At 42.9% G+C, this 13,770-nt stretch overlaps 1 protein-coding gene across 5 annotated transcripts in view; it reads right to left on the bottom strand.

Moving 5' to 3' along the window:
- Positions 1 to 6,660: 6,660 nt before the first annotated feature.
- The window catches only part of LOC144615744 (uncharacterized), a 50,269-nt gene continuing 43,159 nt past the window's right edge, over positions 6,661 to 13,770 (bottom strand). For all 5 annotated transcript variants that reach the window (XR_013554319.2, XM_078443419.2, XM_078443425.2 and 2 more), the window contains 2 exons: positions 7,926 to 7,974; positions 6,661 to 7,523 (listed from right to left, as the gene is read on the bottom strand). Coding sequence is in view for 4 of the 5 variants with exons in the window: in XM_078443419.2 (XP_078299545.1) it covers positions 7,226 to 7,523; positions 7,926 to 7,974 (347 nt within the window). In the remaining variant the exon portion in view is untranslated. The remainder of the gene's footprint in view (positions 7,524 to 7,925; positions 7,975 to 13,770) is intronic.

The following is a 13,770-nucleotide window of genomic DNA, read 5'->3' as shown; positions in this document are numbered from 1 at the left end:
TCCCAAGCGACTCCAGTTGGGAGAGTTTTGCTAACTGAGCCAAGGTATGCAGGGATGCGCACATCTCCCAGCTCCAGTATCTTTCTTAGTCATGACAGCTGCAATATGTTAATGGCTTCTGTTTGGATGTGATGGCCCGGTTACTACTTAGGGCACTATGCTAATTAACATAGGATGGCAACAACAGGTGCAAATGTCATTTTACATCAACATCATGCACATGCAAAGCTAGCTAGCAGCCCAGAAGCAAGCCAAGCAAATGTTAACTTGAGTCAGCAGCCTTGCAATCTCTGAACAGATCTTCTTTAATGCCCGTGATTAAAGGATTCACTGTTGCTTTTTTTTCCCTGCAAGAATGGTATTTCTGAATCTATGAGGATGTCTTTACAAGCTTTTAGAAGTTATGATTCAACAAAATGCACTTCTACAGCAGATCAAGTAAAATGCATAAGGTCTGTATTTATGGCTTCCTTACTGAATAAAAGTTCTACTGAGCCATGTTTATTGCACTAAGCTCCTTACGAAAGGGACACTGTTTTGCACAGAGTAAAATCCTATCATTTGGCATGGGGTGATTTTCCCAGTGGGATGAATGCATTTTATTTTATTTATTTGTATATTTATTTGGAGACTGGTTCTTTTAGATCATATTTTTCTTACATTTTAATGTAATGAAATTGAAGAAAAGTAGAAACAGAAATTTCTCTTAGTTAAGGCACTGTAATTTAACGGTGTGAGATCTTTTGTTACCCCACAAAAGGGGAAACTCATAGACACTGACATCTTAAATAAGTAACAAACAATCATTCATTCTCTAAGACATAATTTATCATAATTTATACCAAATGATTAATTTAATTTTAATAAGGATATTTAAGGATCATTAAGTGACTGTACAAATTATCCCCAAAAAGGAGTTTTGCTAGTTTAGTTTTCTTTAACAATTTGAGTTCTGTGACATTTATATTTATGAAACAATCCAAGAACATTGGAGATAAAAAAAAGAAAAAAGAAAAAAAGGATGAAGAAATCCTGATGAAAACACACACACACCTTATGGATTGAATTCGCTACTTTGGTCCACTACTCACTAGCTGCTTGGCCACGTCGCTTTCTCTCTGAGCCTCAGTTTCCTTATCTGTAAACTGGGGATGTTAAAGACATTTCAGGTGCTTAGGGGATGGCAATTCGGATTCTGAGCTGAATTCAATTCAGAAAAATGTGCATTTTGTTTGCATCCCTGCCATAGTGTTACTGAGTATCCTGTAATTATCTTTACATGTCAATGGCACATACGCTTTGGAGCTCTCCAAGGCTGTACTTATGTCAGATTTACCTTTTTATTTCCAATATCTCGCACAGTGCTGGACCATAATAGGTTTCAAAAAATACACGGTGCATGGATTTGTAAATAATCTACCAGTAGTTCTCAAGTCTTTTTATCCCAGAACCCAAAGGGCTTTTGTTTATATTGATATTTATAGTATTGGAAATTAAAACTGAGGATTTTTTCAAACGTTACTTTATTAAGCCATTTAAAACAATAATAACCCCATTATACGGTAACATAAGTGAATATTTTTATTTTTAAAGACTGTATTTTCTAAAGCAAAAGAAAAATTATGTGAGAGGGTAGCATTTAAAAATTTTTTCAAATCTTCCTAACATCTGTCTTAATGGAAGAAAGCTAGATTCTCATGTCTGCTTCCTCAGACATATTGCCTTGGTTACATCACAAATATTTGGGGAAATTTATAAAGCAGAACCCAGAAAACTTAGCCTTGTACTGGGAATTTATATAAATGTGTTCTTGAGTATCTCAGATGCATTTTGAGGAGCCCAAAAGGACAAACAAAAGCATGTGATATAAATCATGAGCTATATCATAGAGCAGAGAGCATTAAATCCCAGAGCCTTCATGACTCCAGAAATTTCTTATAAAAAATTATCAATTAAAATCTCCAGAAGCACTATTACATAGTACTTGAGAATATGGAGCTTGTCTTTGAATGCAACGGGGTTCAAATCCTTTATTTGTCACTGTGTGACTCAGATAACATCTCTCAGCTTTGCTTCTGTCTTTGGGATAACAGAGAGGGTAATTTCTGCCTCAAAGCATTACCATGATAATTAAATAAGATCACACAAGTGAAGTATTTAGCACAGCGCCTGGGACAGAGTGGACCTCATGAATGTTAGTGATTGGCAGCTGGAGGAGGAGAAGGTGGGACCAAAGAGGATATCCGTTCATTGATAAACCTTCAGAACACATTATAACCCTGTGAAGCCCCGATCGCTCCTCTGAAAAAGTTCAGTCCAAACACACAAAGAATATCTAAACACACGTGGAGTCCCATTGTTGACTTGTGTCTTTCAAAAGCCATTGAAGACAATTCCCTTCAAAATCACCCAACTAAACTCACAACTCTTATTTTTCCTAGCCAGGTTTTTGCCCTTCAAACCTTTGTAAACCTGTAATATCTCAACTACCACTTTAACACAACGCCGCCACCCACCCAGCCTCGGACTCCCTCACCACTGTTTCTGATCCACTAACTTTTCTCTTCCTCTAGGTTCTTTCCCTCAACCTCCAACCTCTCATATCTGCTCCTTTCCTGCCCATAGTCTGCTTTGGCTTCCAACCTCCAGAAGCCGCTCTGGCCAAGACAGAGCTCTGTGGAAGGGGGCGTGAGGAGAGGGCCAAGAGGGGGAGACAAACAGGGAGTGGGATTGGAATGAATGGAGAAGAGACAATGGATCTGTGAACGCTCCTGTGTTCATCATTTTACAGTGTCCCAACTTCACTCCACAAATATCTAATGCGTGGCCCCTATATGTCCATTGCTCTGTTCAATGCTGGAACAAAATGGACACAGTCCCGTTACTCAAGGAACTGAGTGTAGTGGGAGATAAACTGGAAATGTGAGAACCCAGTGAGCCCTCTCTGTATGTATGTAAATGCTGTTCTGAGCTCTTTGTTTGTTTGCTTTATTTCAAGTTCCTGGATTAAAGAAAAGCTTATGGACACTAATATTTTCAATTATCCCTTTTTTAAAGTGTATTTATTTATTCTGACAGAGACAGCGTGAATGGGGGAGGGGCACAGAGAGAAAGAGAGAGAGAGAGAGAGGCAGAGAGAGAATCCCAGGCAGGCTCTGTGTCATCAGCGCAGAGCCAGATGTGGAGCTCAAACCCATGAACCGTGAGATCATGATCTGAGCTGCAATCAGGAGTTGGATGTTTAACTGACTGGACCACCCAGGCACCCAATTATCCCTTTATTTGACACCCTGAAGATATTTATACCTTAAGGCACCGCCCTACCTAAGATTTGGGTTGATAGAGAAGTATGTCTTCCTTTCGTTAAGTGGGAGAAGGTTGATGGTGAACAGAGAAGTGAATGAGAACTGGTGTGACCTTGGAGCACAGAGCTAATTCTAATGGGAATAGGTGAGGCGAAGAATGTGGAATCAGGTGAGTTTTGTTTTTATAACAAATGTGGGACTAGCAGACGAGACTGATGAACGGTAAGCAGACTGGAGAATACCAAATAGAGCACACTTAGTGAAGAGCTTATGAATGAATATTTGGCCCAGAACTCAGACTAAATTATCCCTTCACATTGCTACTTTAAACAACACAGGAGAGGGGTGCCCAGGTGGCTCGGTTGGTTACTCGTGGGACTCTTGGTTTCAGCTCAGGTCATGATCTCACAGTTCCATGTGTTCAGCCCAGCATGGGAGCCTGCTTAGGGTTCTCTCTCTTTCTCTCTTTGCCCTCCCACACCCACACTGTCTCTGTCTTCTCAAAATAAATAAATAAACTTAAAAAATAAAATAAAATAAAAGGGGTGCCTGGGTGGCTCAGTCAGTTAAGTGTCTGACTTCAGCTCAGGTCATGATCTCCTGGTTTGTGGGTTCAAGCCCCACATAGGGCTCTGTGCTGACAGCTCAGAGCCTGGAGCCTGCTTCGGATTCTGTGTCTCCCTCTCTCTCTACCCCTCCCCTGCTCACACTCTGTCTCTCTCAAAAGTAAATAAACATTAAGAAAAAAATTTTTAATGAAGTGAAAACAATAAGGCAAGATAACATATTTGAAATACTTTCTGATATTTTTTTCATAGTCTGTCAATCGTGTCTCCTTGTGAGTTCCCACTCACAAGGGTGGCCTTTGTGAAGTGGCCTCTCCCACTTTAGAGGAAACCATCAGTCTAAAATAAAGGAGTGGTCCCTCACTGTCAAGTTTCCAACTAGATTTTTTTTCCCTAAGGCTATAGCTATAGCCTTAAAAGTCAGATTTTGTTGCGGGGGGGGGGGGGGGGGGACATGGGTTTTCTAAATTCCAACAGCTTTAGCCATACAAATGTAAAACAAAGCTGGGGAGCTGGAGGCTGGAGCATGGGGCCAAGGTACAGCTTTAGACCCATGTCCGGACTCCCTGTTGGCGGGGACCTCAGCCGGCCCTGTGGGGAGAAGCACCTGCACGTGGCCTCTCCGTGTGGCCCGTGTTCCTTTCCCACAACGACAGAGGGAAATCGAAGTTTGACCACACTGGAAGGAAGGGAAAGGAGAAGAGGAGAATAAAACGCTCTTAGATGCTGCCTGCGTCCTCAAGAAGAAACCCAGTCCTAGCGTCACACAGCACCCCTCCGTCCTCCCCCACTTGCCTCGGTTCCCCGAAGACCGCCCCGTCGCTTCGTGGAGAGGTCAAGAGAGGCTCGGCCACTCCGAGGCTGTTTCCTCACCTGTGAAGTGCACGAAAAAAACTGTCACCTAAGTCATGGGGTCATTGTGAGGACTACGTTAGATGGGCGAAGGGCTTAAAACAGGGCCCAGCCCGTGGCAAACGCTCCACACACGTCAGCTACCGCTGTCATCGGTTCTTTTTTTAATATATGCAAGGCATTTTTTTTTTTAATTTTTTTTTTTAACGTTTATTTATTTTTGAGACAGAGACAGAGCATGAACGGGGGAGGGTCAGAGAGAGGGAGACACAGAATCTGAAACAGGCTCCAGGCTCTGAGCTGTCAGCACAGAGCCCGACGCGGGGCTTGAACCCACGGACCGTGAGATCATGACCTGAGCTGAAGTCGGCCGCTCAACCGACTGAGCCACCCAGGTGCCCCTGTCATCGGTTCTTGTACCGGCGTGCAGCTGTGGTGTGCCATCAGCCTCCGTTAGAAGGGAGAGAGACTGCATGTGGAGTTGGGACCGACGCTAGCACGTTAGAGGATACCTTCAATTTCTTCCTTCAAGTGCATATTAATTGAGCATCTAGGAGGGCGAGGCCCTGACCAGGTGTATCTTTGGTGACCGCAGAGATCCCGCTGGATCTGCCTCTGGCAGGAGGACTCCCCTGTGGCCCCGGGGAGCAGGGTGGACGGCTTGCAGCGCCCCGTACCTGTGGGTATGATCCACCCGGAGTGCTCCAAGCCCCGCCTCCCTCCCCAGCCCCTCCCACGCGGGACTCTGGGCGGCTCAGACTAGAAAGGAAACTCCTTTCTATGAACATTTTGTTGCTGTGGAGGTGTATTCAGAGAAAATCATGAGTGGGGGGCACCTGGTGGCTCAGTGGGTTAAACGCCCAACTTCGGCTCAGATCATGATCTCCTGGTTTGTGAGTTCAAGCTCCCGGTCAGGCTCTGTGCTGACAGCTCAGAGCCTGGAGCCTGCTTCGGATTCTGAGGCTCCCTCTCTCTCTTCCCCTCCCCTGCTTGTTCTCTCTCTCTCTCTCTTAAAAATAAATAAACATGAAAGAAAATAGCGAGTCAAGTAGGCACTGAGGATATTGAAGGAAGAAGATAAAGTTTAAGCCTTTAAAAAAAAAGGACTTTACATTACAAGCGGAAATCATCCAAGATTGGTTCTAAAAATTACCATTTGGAAGCAGAAGCTTTAACATACAGAGCTGGATCGGTGCCTTGATACACCTTCTACTGATTCCCCCCTTGTATGATTCTTAAGTCCATGTGCTTGAAAAGTTGCAGTAACTCTTACTACTGTTGCAGTTTTACTGGTTCACATAATTTTACCTAATCCATTTCTCACTTGAGCATCATATAAATAATATGCATAAGGTCTCAGAACCCTGCAGTCAACCCTGTGCTCATTCCTCCTACCCTTTCAGGACCAAGTATGGTGCCAGCCACCCACCAGGGATACCCCCATAAATAAGAGACTCTACCCCACTCCTGCTGTCGTTTCTGATCTTAAAATTGGGGGGGGGGTGGGAGGTTTGGGTCCAAAGCTGTACTCTGGAGCAGGGGCCAATGAAGGACTGGGTCAGGAAGACTTACAAGAAGTGACATTTTAAGCAGAGACCCTAAAATGGAAAAGACATCATTAAGTTTTACCTCTCCCCATTTTAAAAAGGGAGAAGTTAGGGTTGTGTCTTACCCAAGATCTTTTGGCTAGTGTATCTGGCTAGAATCTTTATGCACAATTTATTCTGCATTTGACTTTAATTTTTTTTATGGGAGTGTGTATCCTGCCAAGTGACAGAAACATAATCTGAATTCATTCCGATCCTGCCCCTTGTGCTCTCCACCACTGTCCCTCTGCCTCCCACCCCTACCTCCCACCCACACATGGCTCATCCCCCCTTGCTTTCCCCAGAACTGTGTAAGTTCTAAGAAGCTTCAGTAATGTCATAATGCTGAGAAGTATGGTGGGGGGACAGGGGAGGAGAGGTTTTGTCCTTGTCATCAACTGGTTGTGCTTCTGTCCTGACATGCTTGTCTAGACGTGCAGACAGATCTCCCTTCTGCTTTTACATTGTGCTGTGCGTGAAGGATTCTGGGGCCGTGAAATCTCTTTGTTCTCCAGACATAGGAGCTAAAGTCTCATCTGATCTCAGATTCTCCAAACCTATTCTGGGATTTCCAACACCTCCTGTTTCCCTTAGTGAACTTGCCAGGGACATAGCATGGATAGGAAATGACCCTAGCCTCTGAGCTTTCTGAAGTTCCCCTCTAACTAGCTTACCTGCTGGAATCCCAAGGGAGTTTTCCTGTTCTCCTCAAACCAAAAACTTATCACTTAACGCATATTTCTTGCCTTTTTGTTTTCTGTTCTCCTACCCTTTGACTGTAGGATGCCTACTTGTCTAAATGGGACTAAGCATAGGACTAATTTTCAGGAGGAAAAGTTTATGAATATTTCAAACTACAATAGCCCCTCTACTGATTATCAAATTGAAAGATATATTTCAGGATTTTCTTTCTCTATCATGAAGGTGCAATGTTAATCACAGGAGCAGTGCCAGAGCTCAGAGGAGTTAAGTTTGTGCCCTCCTTCCACCGCAGATATTGCCTCTTAAACAAGAAGAACTGTAGAAACTTAGGACCAGATATCCGGTGACCCATACAGGAGGATGTGTCATTAAATTCGCCAAGTCGGGGATGCTTCTGTAAACAGCGGTGTGGCAATCGTGACAGAAGTGATGCTTTCGATGCAGAATGCAAGATGTGCTTGTAGCAAACAGTCACCTGTGCTCTTGTCTCTGCCGTGTGATCTCTCCTACACCTGCCCAATTTAAAAACAAAAGGGGGGGTTGATTGGAACTAACACAGGAGGCAATAATTCTCTGCTCATATAATAGAAATATATCATGGGCATTTATTTTTAGTAGTTATAAAAGTAACTATAGAAATGGTTGTGCAAATTTATTTTTTTTGACTATCATTTAGATTGTGAACAATCAAGAAAGGGACCCATTTCAGACCATGTTATATAGTAACCAAGAATCCACCTGTTCCCAGTACCATTGTCTACAGTGTCCACTCACTTCTACAGCCTTCCCCCCAGAGGTGAAATTCAATGTGTAATATGAAAATTCGTATGGTGCTGAGACAGCACAGAATCTACCTGAGATCCGCTACAAACGTTTCAGTACAAAAGGACGGGCCACATGAGGCCAGAACCTACCATAACTGTCCCGCGTTCGGCCTCCAGGTGAAACAAGCCTCGTGTCTACCTATAAACACATTGGAATTAGCAGGAACGGAGGGGCTAATGTTGAGAAATGTTTTCTAAATGCACTTTCTTTCTTTACCTTACACTTTAGTTTTGCACTCCAAACTATTCCTCTTAGAATTTATTTTTTTCCCACTAAACATACGTACAATATCCTGGACAGTTATTACTACATTTTTCTGTTGAGTTTCTCTAGCCGTGGATCATCATTGGGAGCTGTCACTTCCAAAATAATTTGTGAAGAGATCCTTTTGGCTCTTTGTCACTATGGCTTGTGGGGAGAAATAGAAAGTTGGTGTTTGTTGCACGTAAAAGTAACTTTTCCCATCATCAGGCATGTGCATGATGAGGGGCAAAACGTAAACCACTTTGACTTCACACGATCATGGACCACGTGACTTCGCATAAGCACACCAGCCCGCCTTGTAAGGGGCTGCGGGCTAGGATGAGAGAAAAGAAGGGGAAGAGAAAGGCAGAGAATGAAAACAGAATGGGGGTGGCACCACCCATGCCCACGTGGCCTGACAAAACGTCTTCTGGCCGACTTGGCTCTCTGTGCAACTTATCCCCCGGTGTGATCGATTTACTAATGCTATCATTTCAAAACACACTTTTGCGTATACTTTTTCTAGCTACAGCTAATTTGTAAACTGAGAATATTGTCCTTGAAATAACTAACCAGTGACTTTATCTCTGAAAAAGTATTCAGTATCACTGGGTTTTAGAACTAGATAGCCCAACGTCTCATCCCAAGTGGACCTTGCAATATCTCAAGTACCTTGTTAATTCTTCTGGGTGCTATTTCTGTTGAATTAACCCTAAGTTCAGGAGCTTAACGCAAGTACTTTATTATGCTAACGGATTCTCTGGATTAGTAATTTAGACAAGGCACCATGGGAATGGCTTCTCTCTGCTCTTTGAAGACTTGGTTCCCAGCTAGAAGGTTCAAAGGCTGGGGCTGAATGCATAGTGAGGACTGATGTCATATGGAGGTATGTTTATTTGCATGACCGGTGATTGATGCTGGCTGTCAGCTTTGGCCCCATCAGGGGCTGTTGGTGGCAGCACCAACACCTGACTTCTCCCGGTGGCCTAGGCTTCTTCATAGTGTGGAGCTTCAGGGTGTTGGCTGTTACCTGATGGATCAGCAGTCCAAAAGTGAGTGTCCCAGCCAGCAAGGCAGAGTTGTGCTGTCTTTGATTACTGAGCCTCAGAAATCGCAGTGTCGCTTGAACCACATTCTACAGGTTATAAGCAAATCACAAGCTTGCCCAGAGCCAAGAAAGGGAGAATTTGATTCCGTGTTTTGGGGAGGTAAGAGAAAGGTTCTAGAAGAGCATGCAGGACAGGAGGTCATGTTGCAGCTGTGCAGCGGCACACCCCTGCCAAGCCCCAGACACCTGCCTCAACCGCAGCACCCTCAGCTATAGGGAAATTGTGTAGCCACGGGCGTGCGTGCAGATAGCTGGGGCCCCTGCAGCTGCCTGTGGGTCCGGAACTTTGGGAAATGCAGTTTGCCCCATAGATTCAAACAACAACTGACCATGAGGGGGAACTTCATTTGAATTATTATTCATCATGATATATAACAATTCCAGCTGATCAATTTAGTTTTTCACTTCTCAGTTGGTTATTTGGCCTCCCAAAGATCCAGGAAAACATCCCTTTTCCCCTTGGTGCGATGTGAATATTCTTTTTCTTTAAAAAGAATTCACAAGCTGAACAGTGACGAGAGACCATGTAATAAGTAGAAATTCTTAAATGATGCTCCAGAATAGCTTGACTAAGAAAATTATGTTGTGGAAATAAAAACTGAAAAAAGTATTTTAGGATTTTGTGTCTGTGTCATGAAAAAGAGAGCGGGACTTGAGAGTCTGTAAACAGGGCAGCTTTAAGAGATTCTAGAATAGTGAGGAGCATCCAAAGTCATCTCCTAAGCCACAGCTGGAAGATTTCAGACTGAAAGAAACCATTAGATTTCTCAAGGTATAGATACAGGTCAGCACAGCTATGAGACATACACATCAGTATACTGCATTAGTAAAATGGTAAATCGATTCCTTAAAATATTAGGATATACAGGGCCTCTGAGAGGAAGCCTGGTTGTGTGTGATTACCAACCTTGCTCATTTTTGTAATCTTTTGCTTTTCAGACATTATTTGGCAATATAGCCCTGAGTGTGTAAGCTCCCCCTCTTGTTTCCCATAATAATACAACCTTTTAAGCAACCGCTTAAAAGAAAATTGAAAGATTTATCCTACAGTTCAAACCCTAATCTATCAGTGAATATGTTCACAGCCAAGGGTTAGCTTCTATCAGATCCTAGTAAAATGTCCTTGGAAGGGTTTTACAACTCCAGACCCTAACTATATGGTTTTGCACGAAGACATATTTAGCTAATGGAATTATAGCCTCAGCTTACGTATTGTGCTTGCTAAGTGAGCTTTCTCAGAAATTCACGCAGCATGTACAGGGCTCTTAACTCCAAAAAGTCAAACCCTGGCTGGCTGGGCCCACTAATACTGAGCGCATATTATTTTCATGCACTTCCATTTGCGTGTGCAAATACCCATATTTGCTCATGGAAATTGCACAGGCAAGCAGATGATAATTTAGAAAAAGGACAACCCTATTCAGCATGCACCAATGCACGAAGGAACACATGCTTTCAGTGTCTGAAGATTGCCCAATCCTTGGGCAGTTCATGAAGAAAAAAAATTAATATTCTTGTATGCATGGCAGGTGAACTGACAAATAATGAGGATGCACTTAAAGGAGACTGCTAGAAGTTAGCATTATTTCACAGTAATTTTATTCTCGCTTTGTTTATATAATCCACTATCATTTTTCAGCCTTGGGAAAAAACAAAAAATGAGGCTGAGTACAAGAAGTAACTGGTCTATTTCCTCCTCTATAATTCCCGGTGTCAGTTTTCACAGTTATCTTTGCTGTTTCTGCCTCCTGTAAATACATGTATGTGAATAGCTCTCTTTTTGCTCAATTAAAATATATTTTGTAGTGTGAAAATCAGCTTATCTCACTTTGGCTACCTTAATTACCTTTGTTAATTCTCCTGGCTTCCTCCCCCCCCCCACCCTGATATTTCACAATCACCTTCCTTATCAAAATGGCGACCCATTTTCTCATCGTAGCACTCATTATCCTAACTTCTTACAGAGTAGAATGAATGGAAATGGGCTTCAAGACTAAACTATTGAGTCATGGCAATATTATCGCATGCTGCCTTTGAGAGCGTGTGTTTCTTCAGGAGCCACACTTGTAGCACGTAGAGCCCAATTTGGACACATAACCCAAGTATCACTGCTTTCTTCCTCCAGTGGCTCAGACCGCTGCAAAGTCCTCCTCCTCCTCGTATTTCAGGGGGCCAATAGTTGGTTCACACAAGTGTAATTACCCACCATGCGGTACCTGCCGGCTTGGCCATCATGCCACTGCCTCTACGGTGCGCCGCTCTCCACTTGCCCAGCATCATGCCTCCCGCACACCACCCCTCTCTGGACACGGCTGACCCCACACACCCCACAGCCTCCTACCACTGCTAACGCACCTGATCCTGTGAGGACCCAATGTTGTTGGCAGTTAGCTTTTGAAGTGGATGAGAATGTGTCTCTCTCTTTGTGTATCACCGTATGTCAGATGGCCGCAGCCAAAACAGTATGCTTGTGCCCCAGGAGTCTTCACATGGCCGAACGGCTCTTTCAGTTTGCACTTACAGACACTGCTCACAGGTCACTGGAAGCCTCAGACATGAGTCCAACTGGGGGAGGGGGTAGAATGTGCTGGGCTGATAGACACCGCCACCCGAGAAATCCCCAGAATCTCCCTTCCCCTCATAAGTCTGAGGTGTTGTTATTGAAGGAAGTGTCTCATGCCTGGCTCCCTCTCTGCCTTGGATGGGTTGTCCAGTAATGCCTCCCACAAAACAACTTTCAGTGGGCCTCCCCATCAATCCACCTGACAGGCTCACACATCTTTGGATCTCACAATCAACACAACTTGGGCTAAGACCCCTGCCACATTTCACATTCATTTCTATCTGTTCTTCTGTCTGAATTGATTACTTAGCCCCTTGGTTCTCAGAAAGGTGAGGTCAATATGGGCATGAAAATTCCTGGTGCGAGGGGGTTGTCATTTAGTGAGTCATTAAAGATCACTTTTTAGTCAAAAGGAAAAGAGTGAGGAAGAAAGAAAGGGGGAGCAACAGAGAGAGAGAAAGAAACTGGGGGCCAGAATAAGTGACTGTAACAACCGACTGCTAGAGCCAGTGTTACCTGTCATCCCCCTTGGAGGGGAGTTACTGCATCAGATCCATGAGTTACTTCAGAGGAAGGAGCAAAGAGATAACCCGTCTGAACATCAACTGAGCTTGGAAAGGGCTTCAGATTACCCTGTTGTCAAAATATAATTTCGTAATCTGAGTCACTGTTTTTAATCTGATTAGATAAGGCTAAGGGGACATCACTTATTTAAAAGGAAATGGATACGAGAAGGAGGAACATACTTAAAAAGTTGGAGAAAGAAAGGGAAGGAAAGAGAAAGAGCATGATTCCCCCAAGTAAGTTTGTAGATCAAAGAATAGTAGTAAAAAGTGTCATAGTTTTGATTTGTTACCAAGGCACAAAAATTGTACCGTCAATCGGGCAACCATTAGACTGGGCAAATTATCATAGATCGTAAGAGAGAATGGAAATAAAAGATGGAGTCCATGAGGTATTTCTGAAACCAACCTAAGTTGCATCATGCAAATTTTTAGTTTCTTCATGGAGGTAACTCACTTATGTGAAAAATAAATCATAATTTTTACTATGAGAACAACTATAAATCCTAACTTACTAATATGTTAATGAATCCTTTCTTAATTTTTCCTCACATTTATTTTTTGAGAAAGAGAGAGAGAGAGAGAGAGCATGAATAGGGGAGGGGCAGAGAGAGAGGGGGACACAGAATCTGAAGCAGGCTCCAGGCTCCGAGCTTTCAGCACAGAGCTTGACGCGGGGCTTGAACTCATGGACCCTGAGATCATGACCTGAGCCGAAGTTGGATGCTTAACCGACTGAGCCACCCAGGCACCCCAATTAATGAGCCACTTTGAAGTGATGTCCAGGTTCTTTCTATTTTTCCAAAATGAAGGTTTATGAAAACAAGAGAGAAACCGAACATTACGTCTTTAAAATATGTTTAACTAGTATATGGATACCTCTCTGGGTATCAGCCATTTCAAATTTCTACTAATTGAATCCATGGTCATTTTCATGGCTGAGAGTAATTTGTTCTAACTTTGGTGAATTTGTGTGTGTGTGTGTGTGTGTGTGTGTGTGTGTGTGTGTGGTTTAATAAAGTCTGTATCTTATTTCTAATATTAAGACTTGAGCTAAAACAAGAAATACATGACTAATGAATATCCATGCACAACTGGAAAGCTTATTTCATATATGAGAATGTTTTCTAACTAGACTTTCTTTTCTTTTAAAACTTGTTAATGGGGGGGGAGCACTGTATCATTTCCTAATCCTACATCCATCAAATTCATGATAACATAGCATTTTAAATACTTATTATAAATTTTACATCTTAACATACATTACACCTGGGCAATCATAAATGTGGGTGTTCCACTTCTGATAAGAAAATTTTAAAAACTGAAACATTTTTAACCATGCTGGATCATGTTAATACATTGAAGGATAGTGAATAACTGTTTTCAAATTTCTCACTCTTCACAACTTCGTGTGGCTCCTCACCTTTCAGATTTATCTTGCTCATTCTTTTTTAATT

The sequence above is a fragment of the Panthera onca genome, chromosome A1 (genome assembly GCF_046562875.1).
Source record: "Panthera onca isolate mPanOnc1 chromosome A1, mPanOnc1 haplotype 2, whole genome shotgun sequence".
In the NCBI taxonomy this organism is placed as follows: domain Eukaryota; kingdom Metazoa; phylum Chordata; class Mammalia; order Carnivora; family Felidae; genus Panthera; species Panthera onca.
The sequence above is the reverse complement of the archived record's forward strand: the minus strand, read 5'-3'. Positions and strand labels throughout refer to the sequence as shown.